The following is a 16022-nucleotide window of genomic DNA, read 5'->3' as shown; positions in this document are numbered from 1 at the left end:
AGACTCTTGCAGGGGCCACATCTTCAATAATCACGTACGTACGCTTGAAACATGTACATCACAGACGCAGTTTTAATGTCACTCCTTTAATTTAATTAATTGCTTTGCTATGCCTTTTTCCGGTGTCTGGGCAGAGTAGTTGAAGGGAGCTATCAATTATGAATGCGTCTTGCTCTTATATACTGGCCAGAGAGCTCTGTTTATGTATGTATTAATCCGATCGAACTGGGGATATGAATAAAACAACTAATTACAAGCACAATTTATGTGCGTCTTTGTCTGATGACAATAATTTCACGTTGGAAGATCCACATCATATATAGTAAAGCAGCCAAGCAGGCGCATTTAGACACAGAATACGTATACAGATTTAACATATGGCGAGATTGTACATTAAAGTAGCTAGTAATTGACATCAACAATTATGATCATACCATCGGATTAGCAGCACGGAGGAAAGTTAATTGGAAGGTTGGGACTTTTGCATCCGGCGGGTGTCGCAGAGGCGGTTGATCATGTAGAGGGCGTTGCTGGTGATCCTGGAGACTCGACTGATCTTGCGCTTTATCCTGCCAACCACGGGGTCGTGGACGGGGCTCAGACCGTCAAGGCAGGTGTCGTCGTCGGTCATGGCGGCGCTCACCCAGGTCTGGGCGTTGCTCATCTGAAGCTCAAACGTCGACTTACGGAGGTGCTTGAGCTCCTCGAGGCTCCTGCTGAGCTGGTCGACGGAATCGGATAACTGCTCTGCACAGTCACGGAGAGCGACTCGTCGGCGGCGGCGGGACCGCTCGCAGAGGGAGGGAAGATGGGAGTGGAGGAAGCGGGAGAGGTGGCGAGCGTGAAGGAGGCTGACGGAGAGGGCGGCCTGAGCGAGGTCGTTGGGGGTAATGGAGGGACGAGCGTAGGAAGAGAGAGTACGGAGGCAGAGATGGGGGTACCTGGCGTGGACGCATGAGGAACGGAGCAGATCGGAGGAGGGCGGAGGAGGGGAAGCGGCGGTGGAAGGGGGAGGGAAGAGGAAGAGGAGGAGGAGGAGGAGGAGGAGGGGAGAAGGCATGGCGAGAGCGAGCGGGAGTGAGAGTGTGAGAGTGGGAGTGAGGGGCGAAGGATGAAGGAAGGAGAATGGAAAGGTGGGGGGACAAAGGGGGAATTGAATTGGGGAGTAACTAAGCAGTCCTTGCTGTCCATGTAGCCCATTCCTCTTCACTCAAAACAAAGAAGGGACACTGAATATACAATTGACCCCATACTTTTTTTTTTTTTTGGTTTTTGCCAGCGACCCCATACTATTTGGATCATATAATATGCACACGTCAAAATCTCTGGGATCATCACTCACACTAGCTTCAGGTTTAACATTGCAGTGCATTCATTATGTTTTTAACTGGAAACCTTAAAGACCCGGGTCAAAAAAAAAAAAAAAACTGGAAACTTAAAGACCAGGAATTAAAGGAGCGTCCTGTGCAGGGAGAGGGATTGATTGAATGAATGAATGGCGTAGGATTATTTTGATTGGAGGGACAGGGCACGTGATCTGATGTGGCCGCCTCTGTCATCCCCACCATCTTATTCCTCTACTCCTCACGCAGAACTTGGGTTTCTGCCCCTTGCGTGTCACCGCGTTCCCAGCAAAATTTCCCCCTTTTTTTGGGGTGGCAAAAAAACTTTTTAAAGTTTTTAATGTGGAGTGATTAATGTGGGAAAGGTGAAAGCATGGCCATAATTGGATCGTGACGGGGCTGCGCCTTTCTCATACCCATGCCTATGGACAGTGGACACCCATCTACCACTACTTGAGGGGGGAAAAGATGAATAGTGAACGACAATAGGTTAGGGGGATGGGACCCAGCGGCCACGTGATTCCCCCCCCCATCTCCATGTGTTATGGACATGCGCATCACACCATAAGTATTTTTGCACTTCCGACGTCTCTTGCACATTTGTAAATAAATTCAGCTTTATTTCAATATATATACATATGCTTTTTCAAAAAAAAAAACCAATCTACGAAACAATAAATTAAAAATAAAATTATACAATTATATAATAAATTTGATGACATAGTAACTTGCATTAAAAACAAATGAACGCTCTTTCTCTGCTGCACGCTCTATGAAAGATATCATAGCAGTAATTATTGGGGTTGATGAGGGCAGGCCACAGAAAATATGGGGTCAGGAAATCAGAGGTCAGAGGGACATGATCGCGGGGCATGGCTTTGTTGCCACACATCACAATCACAGTGGATGTGAACCCATGAAACAAGGCCTGCCTCTCCACGTGCATCACCCATCCCCCATCCCCCACCCCCCCTCCTCCTCCGCAGTTCAATATCTCCCGTTCATCTCTATACTCCGTATAATGTTTTTTTTCTTACAAATGAATATCTTCCTGTTAGAGATAATTTTATTCAACATACTGTAAGATACTAAATGTGAATACTCTTTTAGGAGGAATTCAGATCTTATCCACCACATTGTGGAGGACTAATTCTTGTTAGCAAAATCATTTTATAAATACTTATACTGTTCTATTTAGGCTTTCTCTCAGTTAGCCTGTACCGAATTGGGATGTTCTCCCTCCTTTTTTCAATCCAAACAAAAATCCCTCTCTTGTTTTTGGGCCCTCCAATTAAATAACCTCACATTACATAGCCCAGGAGGACATAGTTCTGGGCCCAAGCCCCAAAAAAAACACTCCCAAAAACTCTGTCTGCCCAAAAAGAGGGTCCAGATTTAGAAGAGAATGCAAATATGCTTGTTTCCGTACACACGTATTATTGATAAGATGGCGGCACAAAACATGATTGTTAGTGACTAGTTTGACAACCCCCCCCCCCCAAAAAAAAAGCTAATCCAATCATACTGCGCTGAGAGGCCAGAAATTTGATTGAGTATCGGAGGCGCCGGCGTCCTTCAAAAGCTCGCAGCCAAATAGAGGAATATGTAAGAAAGTATACACATGAAATTAATCCGATTGGAATGAGTTAATTGAAATTCCGAAATTGACGGAGCTTTCGTCCTTTCGTATCATCATGTATCTGTCATTTGTTTCCCTTTCGGCAGGAAGGTTGTTCAAACACTGTGGCGGCAACCTTCTCTTGAAAAAATACAAGAAGAAAATAAATTCCACGTCCAGGAATATTCTAAGGTTCCACGCGTATCGCCATATGCATATCTCTTCACTAGTGAGTTTAGTTTAGCTTATTTAAAATGGTTTTACTAGGTCCACTTGATGAATTAATATTTGAATTTTTAAAATTGTATTCACATTTAGTACCCGATAATGTCTATAATAAAATTATTTCTAGTATAAGAGTATTATATTTAGGACTGGAGGAGTACTTGGGAAAAAAAGATTTTGTGCTATGCAGATACAAGTTAAATATTTGTGAGATGGTTTTGCGTCATAAAGAGTGATGCAAAAATATCTGTGCACATCTATTAGCTTGTGTGTTTTGAAAGCAGACGAATAGGCCAAGCTGGTTACTATGCCTTCTTGGGTTCGTCTCTGGCTCGCCATTGCCACACCCAAAAATTCTTACCCATCCAATGGCTATACCTGCCCCCCCCCCCTCCCCTTTTGGGCTGACAATGCCTATTGTCATTACTAACAAGAATCACGTGCCACAATATTCAGTTATTTTTGAATTTGATCACACAAGTAATAATATTTTTTTTCCATCTGGTTATTGTTATCTTTTTTTTTTGGTCCAATGGTTATTGTTATCTTACATATATAACCATCATCACTTTATATGCAATTATAAACGCCTTAAATTAAGCTTTTCCTGACATCAAACTAACGAGTTACTATTTTTCTGGCTTGGATAACTTCCATATTATTATTAATTGTTAATTGGTGAGTACAATTCATAAAATATGATTAATGTATTTTGAAAGTCAGGACTAACTTAAGAATAAAAAGTGTTTTTTGGGCAACAGACGAAAACGTTATAATGAATTATATCATCAATTAAAATTTGGCCATCGATCGCCATACATGTGTTGCCTGGGAACCCATTATTATGAATCAGCGGAAACCTCATATTAAAATGGCTCGTATTAATGGGTTATGAGATAGTACGACGTCGTCAGGGCCATGGAAGAATCAGATGCGAACCAAAATGTTAAACTTAAAACCACTCCTCATTTGGCCCTGCAACCAATGCTACGTCCCCGTTCGCTGTCTCGCGTGACGCCGTGACGGGCCATACCATGCCCATCAATATGGAAAAATCAGGTCCAACATGTAAAATATAATTATTAAAAAAAAACTTAATAACAATATAACTGTGCAGCATAGGTGTTACGTTGTTGTTATTTTCTATACCCAAGATTTTGTTAATTATATGTTGTTGTTTAACGATAAGTTTAAGTTTGAGATCTCATTTAAGCGTGGCGGGTGATCACCGGAATAACTTGTCATTAACATATATTAACTTGTATAAGTGTGGGGTATAATAACAAATTATAATCAGTAGTTGGTTAAAAATTTGAAAAACACTGATATATACCAACTATTAAAACGCAGTTTAATATAAGTTGGGTCGATCGGTAAAATTAAAGTACTATTTAAAATCATCAAAATTTTAAAAATTATATAACGATAGATGGACAATTTTAAAATAATATTTATTAATTATTTATTAGTGGATGTGATGCTGGGATTTCATATTTGTCTCATTCATGCTCTCTGAATAGCACTGTGAACCACAAATTGAAAACACAACCTCGAGATTATTAAATAGTACACACACAGTTGCAAAAAAACGTCAACCTATTCTTAGACGCGCCCTGATCATTTAAGCTCCATCATGTTGGTCCCTTCAACAATCTGCATCATCCAAATCAAAGTTTCTTAATTAAGTTAATGAATACTCAAAAAAGTGTAGTAAAATATTGACTATTTCGAATATAAAATGAGTTTTATATTTAAAATCAGAAGAGTAATATTTTAATTGAAAATTTCACTACCATAACAACGTATTATTGTTGCATTGGTTAAAAGATTGATTGATTAGTAATCTGCATCACAACCTATTATTGCTTAAAATATTGTTATGCTCTCGCATTGGAAGACCGACATGGTTTTCGACGATGCACTTAATCCTACAAATCCCAGGAAGTTTCATTATTAGTGATACCCTCATGCTCATCCAGCAAATCATCAACTTCATTTATGTAAAAGGACAGCAGATACAGTCTTATTTTCTGATAATTTAGTACTTATTATGTCATGATTGAGATTCCCACAACATCATCGCTCTCGATTATTATTTGTCAAGCTAATTAAGGGGCTTTGATCTTTACTCATGGGCTCCATAAATGTTCCTTTTAAGCCTAATCGAATCACTTACTTCAGGGTTAATATTAGGTAATAATTGACGAAAAGTATATATATACATAGATATATTTTAAATATACAAGCTCAAGTAATATATATATATTTTTAATACCCTTGCAGTTTAATTAAAGGAACCCATTGGAAGGTGAAAATGAAGGGAAGAGAGGAATAAAACAAGAATGCGTCAGGATGAGAAGACTTTTGTATTGTTGTGCAAGAAGTTTCAAATTGTGGCCCGCAAGCAAAAGTTGGAGTCTTAATTGTGTCCCTTCAATTAACGCAAGCCTGCTTTAATCTGGCTTTGGGATTTTTCATAAACCCATGGACACACGATTAACTTTCAAGTTAGTGCAGGTGGATTTAATTTCTTCTTAGCCGTTTAGGTAGTTTCAATTTCACTCACAAGTTTATTGTTTTTAATTTATGCGATGCATGCAATAATGCAACCTTGCAAATTACGTTTCGATCTAATTAATTTAGTAAAGTTATCATCAAAGCTTTTAAAAAATATATTCCCTTTCGTGAAGAAGAAGTTTGTTAATGATCTAGGACCAATAATCAATGAAGAGGCATATGAAAGTCTAGCTGGCAAAAAAATATTAAAACTCTTGTACATCTGACGAGATTTTAATCATTTATATATACAAATGACACTAGTTAATTAATGTGTTCATTATCTAATTGTTTTATTTTCCTCTCTTTCTGGAAAATGATCAGAAAATCTGCTTATGTGAGCCCCTCTTCCGAGTGCTACTACCTACTCTAATTAAACTGTATAAAACAACCCCCCATTTCCAATAGCCGGAGTTCAATATGTGCATATATCTTAATTAACGCGCACTTTTCGAAGATAAAAGTATATTTATATATTATATTGATACGAGTGGAAAATAAAAGGAAAAAGAATGACAATAAATCTGTTCCTTTTTCATATAATAATTAATAATTTTTGCCTGAATAACTTACCACTTCAATGTTGTGGAATACAGCGCAGCCCTCATCAATCATTGACGAATTAAACCAGGAATATTCCATGATATATGCTAGGTAGGTATATGCAGTGAGTTGATGATTAATAAAGTTGAATTATGTGGCAAACAAAAAAAATGGCAGTTACGGACATCAGCCCGTGCCACAGAAACTTCCAAATCTGATAATATAGGAACCAATAACTATATATATATATATATATATATATATATTTATATTTATATTTATATGTATAAGAAATAAGACTGGTTCATCATCAGAAAGCCACCGCTACGGTTGGTCATTTAGGGTGTGTTTGGATGAAACCAAACCGTGGTTTGGAAAAGTGATTCTGGAGAATAGATTCTGGGAAGAATAGATTCTGGAAAGAATAAATTTTATGAAAAAGTGATTTTGAGAAGTGAGAGTGTTTGGATAGTTGTTATCAGAAGCACTTTTTATATATACAAATTACTAAAAAAAAGACATAAGTTAATATGATAATTACAGAAAAATAGATTTTATGATATATTTTAATTTGAAGGAATAAAATTGTTAATAATATATTTTTTATTAACATAATTAATAATACATAAGATAATATAATTAATAATTAATTAATATGTATATATATTTATAAAATATAAGATTAAATATGTTTATAAAAAAATATGTTTATAAAAAAATAACAAGATACATATCCTATAGGCTCTCACACTCTTCTTTTTTTCTCCAAAAGCAAAATTTTTTTGCTTTTTCCAAAACCATGGTTTTAACCTAAAACCATGGTTTGTGCAAATTGGATGGGTGTTTAGGTGACTTATCACCCAAACCATGGTTTGGAGTGTCGCCCAAACGGTGCCTAATCAACAAGAACGAGATACATATTAATGTTGTGTTGGGACCATGTATAGTTTAATCCATAAAATACAAATATAACTTCTCATTGGCTGATTATGTGATATTTTAATACTCCTCCGGTCCTTAATATAGGACCCAATTGTTGAGTTGGTTTTGGTCCTAAATATAAGACCCATTTATCATATTTATCAATTTTCTCTAAATTACTCTTATGGATACTCCCTCAACCATAATCAAATAGAAGAAGAAAGGGTATTAAGAAAGATGATTATGGTATTTTAGGAAAAATGTGTCACATTTTTTATAATTAACTAACTTACCTAACTTCCTTAATCTAATTAAATTAGTTAAATGGGTTTTATATTAAGGACCGGAAGAGTAGATTTTTATAATCTCAAGATATCCGACCACTCTGAGCACCATTTCTTGGTTAGTTGGTTTACATGGCGGGGTTCTTCTGTTTGACAACACAGCCTCGAAATACGTTACACAGCACAGCTTCGAGATTCCACTTGCAAGGATACCAAGTTGGACATGCACACAAACAACTGAAAGACATATACGTACAATTATTATTGCAACTTGCTGCATTAATCTCTCTCTTTCTCTCTCTCTCTCTCTCACAATCTGACTCACACAACTCAGATCAATTTAATTTATTCACCTTTATATGCATATCATTATCAACTCCTAATGGCAATTAGTACCCTGATGAGGCTTCGGAATATATATAAATTTATTTTGTTATGAACCATATGATAATATTATTTGTGTTTAAACTGAACTAAGCTGGCCAAGTTGAATGATCTCTCGTACAATTAATAAGACATGATGTATGAAGAGCTATTCATAATTAGTGACCAGAAATAGTTTTTATAGATAGACATTATATTAGTATCAATATTAATACTGATGGTTATTATTGCTTTTACACAAATGCTGCGATACACAGATCAATTCCATTGATATTTTGAGAAATTTAAGTAGTTTTGATGCTTGATATTAAAAAAATGGGGGCAGCCAAATATGTTGTTTTCAGAGGGCACAGACACGAAATATGAGTGGACAGGACCAAGCTGACCACTCCCCGAACCCGTGATCGCTAAAGAGTACATGCCAAATCCACAATTAACACTCACGTTCACTTCAAGGCTTGTTCGATGATGTTCCTGTGTCCCCCCTTTTTTTCTCCCTGCTTCAATTAAAAAAAGATGCGAACAGCAATTATTGGGTTGTTGGCATATTCCGTACTTATATCCACAATATTTATTATTAGACTCATCAGTAAAGCCCTCTTATTACCCAACACTCTCACTCCCATGTAACGTAAATCGGAATTATTAGGTGTACAGGAGTCGTAATTTTTGAGTTCTCTTCACTGTCAGCTAGGCGCGCAAAAGAAATGGCCAAAGGAAAAACACCGTCCACTTGCTTATACAATTTCAATATGACCACTCGACAGTGACTCATACTTATGGCTTTGGCCTTCCCCGTCTCAAAGTGGGGTCCGTAGCTTTTACTTTTGGCGTTTTGGCGCCTTCACCCACTCTTCCCTTTCTCTGTTCATTTTCTGCATCACGGCTTCCACTTCTGCCCATTTATATTCATATACTCTCCTGTCCTCATCACTTCATTATTTCCACCGTATATGTTATTAGTCAGACGATTCCAAAGCTAGCTTAGCTAATTAAATTAATGTCTTGGAATTATAAGTTCCATCTCATGTCCCTCCAGTTCTTCAGGTTTTTTGTTGTTTCTGCAGGCAACATTTTTAAGGTGGAATAATATGACTTTATTGAAGGTAACACATGATCAAGAAAATAGACTGGATTTCATTATATGCCACAGGGAAAAGACGAGCTAGGAATTGAAGAGATCAAAAACCTCACGCAAAAGCACAAAGGCGTACGTTTGCGTTTGAAAATTGAGGTTCAATGTTTTGTTTCGTCATCCAAACTACTGCTAATCCAAATTATGCAAATTATATATATACACCTTAATCTTGGCAACATCTCTGAATCTACCAGACGATACAGCTTGAGCTGTACCTCGCTTGTTTTGGAAATCTGCTACTACCAATCCCGGAATCCCAGAATCTCACAACGTTACTGTTGAGATTTGTTGAATCCTGGTACATATACCAGCTATTCACTCCCATCCTCGCCTTTAACATTTTATCCCATTTCTCCCACCATTCTGATTTGAAACCACAACCGTCGTCGCAGCACATTTCTGTTTCTGTCTCTGTCAACTCCTCTTCCGACTCGTATTTACTTTCTTTCTCGTAAAATATAGTAAATTTTTTCTTGGTCACTCCGTCGATGTCGCCTTCTGAGAAAACACCCGCCGTCACTGGGCCTTTCTCTGGAACTTCATGCAGAACAGTGTTTTCCACTAGTCGCTCGTCTCCTGTCGATCGAGACCCATTTAAGCTCTGATCATTTGACGGTGGCGTCGGAGGTGGAGGAGGAGGCAAACGAGGTTTAGTGCGGATCTTCCATAGGCTGAGGGCGGCTGTGAGGAGGGCGAGCCAGGTCCAGAGGTTGTTGACGAGGATGGATAGGCCGAAGCTGGCATAGTTGAAAGTGAGAGCTTCGAGAGGGGAATCGAAGGCATTCATGGTGGCGAGCGGTGGTGATGCGAGGAAGAAGAGTGTGAGAGCGTGTGAGGATTTAAGGGGCAGAAGAAGGGAAGGTATCTGAAGGAAGATGCCAGGAATCGAAAGCTAAGATGCTAATTGGCATGGGATATGATGGTAGATCCGTATTTTATACCCGGTCTTCATTTTTACACGTGTAAGGCTCAGAATCAGCCTTTGAATAATTAATCAATTAAGACTCGTTGATACGATGAAAGAGTGAAATAAGATTGGGATTAATCACTTCGTAATCTGAAAACACGACTGAGGCAGACGGTAATTACAAGGCTCCAAGGTCAAGTGATCACGTTTAGCTTGCTTTAACTTAAATTATATATTATATATTAGTTGATCTGGTTGACATATAATCCATGACTTGATGCTGGTTGAACGAATGATGCATTGTCAAAGTAAAAAGAGGGAAAAGTTGGAGTGTGGGTGGGTGCACGGAAGCATACCGTGGAGCTCATGATTGTGGGGCAGAGGTTTGGTGGAGACAATGGTTGGTGCAACTTAATTTCATGGATATGATTGATGGATATGCCGCTTCATTCTTGCATATGATATGGATTAAGAGTTAAACAATATTTTGTCCTTCTTCAGCTTAAAAGCCCATTTCTACTTGATATTACTCTCTGTTTTTAAAAATATAAAAATGCACAATTAGTTCTTCGTTTTCGAAATCACTTTTAAGAACATAAGCAAGTATTCAATATATTTCCAATCATTCCTTTGTATAAAAGTGATACTTTATTATTTTTCTCTCATCCTTCAAACCCTATTATATCTAATTTAGTTTTATATATTTCTTCATCTTATATAATTTTTTTTGCTCTTTATAAATAATACTTTAATTTAATATATTATTATTTTTATCTTTAATTACCGTATAATTCTTCAATTAGATCATATGTTTATTATTTTTAAATTATAGTCTTAATAAATACTAGTAGATAGATGCTCATCCTGTCATCCCCATAAACAAATTGATGGGTAGTCCAATAAATTAATACTCGTGGGGTTGATATTTGAAGAAAGAAAGAAAAATGAAAAAGAAGATAACAGTTGGAGAAAATAATGTTGAGGCGACATGAGAGAAGCCTAATGACCTGGTACTTAGCTTCAACATGATATTCAGCTCCCTGCATATAATTTGAGGCCAATATACCAATTAATTATAATTTAATACCACTCTCACTAGTCTATGTTAATACAAAAAATTAATAACTGACGGGAGTGATTAGCGATTCATCCAGACGGAATACATAAGGCTTTTGATTGGTGATCTAAATGTGTCGTCTTTCTTTTTAATTATCCTCAAACCGGAACTTAAAAACCAATGCACAATTTATGAAATATATGTGGGGATATTTAGTGAACTACTTAGAGGCAATGAATAAACATATATTTGAAAAATTTGTGGTCATTTGGGCTGGTTTGGTTTAAGTAGTGAGTTGTGCAATAGTAAGTAGAATATTGATCAAAAGGTAATCATGACATTTAAGGAATATGTGTGTGTGTGTATCATTGTAAATTACATAGCATTTGATTGAAAGGGTATGTTTAGTTCTCCCGGCCCATAAGTAGAATCTCACTTATTGATTGGGAAATCTTTGTTTAAGAGTTTGAAATTGCAATTGAAATGATTTAATTTGTGACATTAACTAGTTCATTGTTTTCTCATGGCTATATGCATGCCCCAGAATTACTTATAAGATCTTATCCTTGCGATAAATTCTGCAACAACAACAATAAAGCCTTATCCCACTAGGTAGGGTCAGTTACATAGATGGCACGACGCTATTGCGCCTTGTTTAAAACCAAATCTTTGGATATATTGTTAATTGAAAGATTTCATTCAATGACTTCATTAAGTGTTGTCTTTGGCCTTTCTCTATTCATTTTGAAAGTCTCTCACTTCTCTCCTTTTAACTGCCACCATTTGACCCTTGGGGTTGACACTTGTTAGCGTTTTTGTTTTACACACTTAATATGCACATCAAGGACCAGTACTTTATGTTGTGCTATCACGTCATCTCTAGGAATCACTTTACAATTTGTGCAGAGTTTTCTATCAGAATTCCTTACCAGAAAGAAATCAATATATGACCTATGGGTTTCACTCTTGTAAGTGATTAAATGTTCTTCCCATTTCTTAAAGCAAATGTTAACAATCTTGAGATTGTACGCAATCAAAGAGAAATCAATAATAGTTTGCCCTTCATTATCACGCACTCCAAAACCTATACCATTATGAGTCCCTGCATATTGTCTTGTTTCTTTACCAACATGTCATTGTGATAAATTATAGCAATCAAACTCATTTAAAAGCACGGTGTAATTAAAAATCATACTAATATATTTATATTAATGTTATTCAAATTGATGACGGTAGTTGCTGTGCGGGCAGTTTGGTACTTCAGTGTATAATTTACTGCTGAGCTCATAGGTGTTTACAGATTATAAATTAATGAATTTGGATTCCTTCCAGAATAAACAATGAGGGTTCAGGTACAAATTATCTGAGAAGTGAAAAAGGGTTGAAAGGGGCGCGTCAAGAGTCAAGGATGATAAAAGTGCATTTGAATTTGATGCGCATCTATATACACTTAGATATGAAGAGACAATCCAAGTGAAGTCCAACCTCCCACGAGATTCACAGCCCTTCTTATTTCATACGGCCAGGAACTTTCTTTTCTTCTGACTTTCACACTTGTGTTCACATACACACACAACAAATGACTTTCAATTCAGAGATTAACAAACTGTTTTATTATCAATATTAAACATGAAATTCGTGTGGAGCCAGTCGTATGTTTTTTATTCTTTTAAGAATGAATTTGAATATTAAGAAGATTATATTATTACGTTATTAAAAATAAAAAAGAGTGAGAATGAAATAAGCCAGTTTCATATCATATTTCAAACAATCCAAGTGAAAAGATCTATAAGGGTGTGTACATTAATGGGCATAACATTGGCATTGAACACATGGCTTCTTAATAAAAGGGATATAGATATACATTGATGATGTGTGGGCGCTATTAATTTCATACTCGTTTTCACATTATTTACAGTTGACCTCCCATTTCTATGGCCGGGCTCCTCTGCTCATCCATGATCCACCAAACATTCCCACGAACGAAGCACAACGCACCATCTGTGCTTGGTTTTTGTCTTTTTGAAGACGTTGTTTCCGTTCTCTGCACATGTTCTTTAATTTCTGGAATATTGTTCAAAGTTCCAAATTTATTATGTTCAAGACTTCCAATACGCCGTCGCTTTCAATTCTAGAAACTTAAAAGAAAAGTGAATTCTGGTTTAAAGTTTTAAGGTATTGAATTCTGGAAAATTGTGTGCCTGATACATATACCACTTTGCTTCTGGCACACCAAAAAACCAAAAAAAAAAAAATCACTCCGCATCTTTTTTCTTCTGGGGGAAAACTTTGTAGCTATTTTTTATTGGGCCGGAAGAAATATGTTCTTATGATGTCTGTGCCCCTAGGAATGGGACGTTGGGCTAAGCTCAATTATTTTATGGGCCACTTGGGTGAAAACATGTCCCCAGAGTTGGCCCTATTTTTCCGCAATACTAATCCAATACAAATACTCTCTGCGCCTTTTTTTGTTTGGTAAAAAACGAGGATAACACAAGATATCGGTATCAACTAACACGGTGAGGCCTCGGCCCCGCCACGGGCACATCTATCATTGACATTTGACGCTACATGGTGGCCCCATCGGTCCGTCCCTGTCCAACTCATTGACACAGCACGGGAGTCCTTTTCCCAGCCCAAAAAAAACAAAAACACAAAGAAGAAGAAAAAGAAATGATGGCTTCTTCATATTAAAACCGGTAATATGAGTTGAGCTTGTAGGATCAACCCGTCATGAGATGACGGATTGGGTTGAAAAAAATAAGGATCAATTTGATGCAGTCCTTTTCAATCCGCCCCAGTGAACCCATAGCCCGCCAGCCCGTTTTTTATAACGTTATTTTAATTTTAATACATTTTTTTAATCATTTTGACTTTATTTACATATAAATTTGTATTTTGTTAGAGACTTTGATCATAAATTTGATTTCTCATTTTCTTTATTGTTTTACTAATAAAATAACTATTAACAATGAATTATATGATTATCTTTCAACTTTTGAGACTAATTTAATTATTTAACTATATGAAAATATAAAGATAAGAAGAATTTGATTTATAAAAATTTATAATTTAATTTAAAAAATGTTAAATATACGTGTTATTTTTTCCTTAAAAAAGATGGAGGTTAGCGGGCCGACCCGCTAACCCATCCCTTGGCGAGGTTGGTGGGCAAAATGGGAGCCCACTAGGAGACGGTCCTTTTAGGACCAACTTGCATGGTCTTGAGCTCCCGGCGGGCCAACCTGTTTTGCCACCTCTACTTCAAACAAGAGAAGCAGGTTGCCTTTTACTTGGATTAGAATTCTAAAGTTAACTAGATTGATTTAACAGAAGGAGTTAGTCTCAAAACTAATGTTCAAATCCTTATTAAGAGATATGTTCACGTTTATTGTTTAACAATGTCTCAAATGTGATTGCTTCCATATAAATACAAGTTCTCCTAAAAAATACCAGCCTTTTATTATATGGTTAGACATTACCGAGGCCAATGTTATGCATTACTTACTAGTAGGAATTGAAGATTCAATTTGGATATTTGATTAAGGAGTGTTCATGTAATAACTATATTTTCAACGCAGAAAAAGTTTATAATTTCATCATTACCAAAAGAAATTATAATAACTTCATCATGTACCTACCAAACAAATATTTAGCATTAAAATAAGCCTTCTATGAAAGTCCCTTTCGGTTCCCCTTTTTTCCTCCCCATCATATCAAACACAAAAGCAGGGTAGAAATGAGCAAAGAAATTTTACTGGATCGGGGGCACAGCCGCACAGGAGAGCAAGAAATTAAAGAGGGAATCATGCAACGGTCATACTTAAATCCTACCTTGATCAAAAGATTAAGGCATTAAAATTATGAGTCTTTATTAGTCTTATACCCCTAATTATCTACTGGTCCGGACTATAACGCGAAACCTTAACCTCCCCTTCAATTCACACTACCAATATTGATTTAAATTAAAGAAACCGCTCATAAATACACACATATATAATTGTAATTTTTTCCATATTAGAATTGAAACTTGGGCTGCAACGCGGGTGAAGGAAATGACGATGCAACCCCCGGGGGAGAGATTAATTATGCGTACATGGAGGCAATCACGACGTAAGAATCATAATCAGAAGCGGTAGATGATAAAACTGATTAATTGGCCAAACAAAGACAAGTTAGAAGCGGGCAGTTGCGTCCCAAAGAATAAGACACCGCTTGTAATTTCTCCAACTTAGGGGTGTTTGTCAAAATTTGAAAAAGTTCTTTTTGGACCCAAATCATGATTTGGGTTAGATATTTGCCAAACACCTGTCAAAATAAGCAAACCGTGGTTTGGATCAAAACCAAGGTTTTGGAGCCTAAAACCATGATTTTAAAATAAGTAGATTCGTTTTGTTTCTGGGCACATATTTGGGGGGTGTTGGTGTCATCATTATAACTGTCAAAGGACACCCAACTTTATATGACAAAAAACACCCCATATTCAATTACAAGCTTCTTTCTTTTCATTCCGTCTTCATTCCTTCAGATATTATATATTAATTATTTATTAATTACATTTTTTATATATTATTTATTTTGTTGGCAAAAAATATATTATTAACAAATTTATTACTTCAAATTAAAATATATTATAAAATCTATCTTTTATGTAATTATTATATTAACTTATATCTTTTTTAATAATTTGCACATATAAAAAGTGTTTATGATAACAACTATCCAAACACTCTCACTTTATCAGAATTATTTTTTTACAAAATCTATTTTCAAAAACAATTTTTTTTCATGCTATATATTCTCCAAATTATGGTTTGATTTTATCTAAACACCCCCTATAATTAAGGTGGCGGAAATTAATTCTGCGTGTGGGAATTGATTTGACGGCGACGAGGACGATGTGTGTGTGGCAATTTGAGGTTGCCAAGGATTATATCTAGTCAGTGATAAGAAAGTGTGATACATGTCGTGCTGATAATAACAAGGGAGCTCGAAGTTGCTTCCATGCAGTTTACAAGCAGAAATTGTTGGAATGATTCCATATGA

General features: G+C 36.4%; 2 protein-coding genes across 2 annotated transcripts; both read right to left on the bottom strand.

The window, feature by feature from the left end:
• Nucleotides 1-344: 344 nt before the first annotated feature.
• LOC114738848 (pectinesterase inhibitor 3) lies at nt 345-1083 on the bottom strand. The gene has a single exon (XM_028926915.1). It carries the CDS (start codon nt 1058-1060, stop codon nt 461-463), a length of 600 nt encoding a protein of 199 aa, XP_028782748.1. The 5' UTR covers nt 1061-1083; the 3' UTR covers nt 345-460.
• Nucleotides 1084-8947: 7864 nt separating this feature from the next.
• Nucleotides 8948-10029, bottom strand: LOC114738847 (uncharacterized). The gene has a single exon (XM_028926914.1). It carries the CDS (start codon nt 9797-9799, stop codon nt 9200-9202), a length of 600 nt encoding a protein of 199 aa, XP_028782747.1. The 5' UTR covers nt 9800-10029; the 3' UTR covers nt 8948-9199.
• Nucleotides 10030-16022: the final 5993 nt, after the last annotated feature.

The sequence above is a fragment of the Neltuma alba genome, unplaced genomic scaffold (assembly GCF_004799145.2).
Source record: "Neltuma alba isolate B1F8T4 unplaced genomic scaffold, ASM479914v2 tig00013697_pilon, whole genome shotgun sequence".
In the NCBI taxonomy this organism is placed as follows: Eukaryota; Viridiplantae; Streptophyta; class Magnoliopsida; order Fabales; family Fabaceae; genus Neltuma; species Neltuma alba.
This window is presented reverse-complemented; position numbering and strand designations above follow the sequence as displayed.

Bases quoted from the DNA above. Each gene is read 5' to 3' on its own strand.
- LOC114738848 (XM_028926915.1), bottom strand. From the start codon at position 1,060: ATGCCTTCTCCCCTCCTCCTCCTCCTCCTCCTCCTCTTCCTCTTCCCT.
- LOC114738847 (XM_028926914.1), bottom strand. From the start codon at position 9,799: ATGAATGCCTTCGATTCCCCTCTCGAAGCTCTCACTTTCAACTATGCC.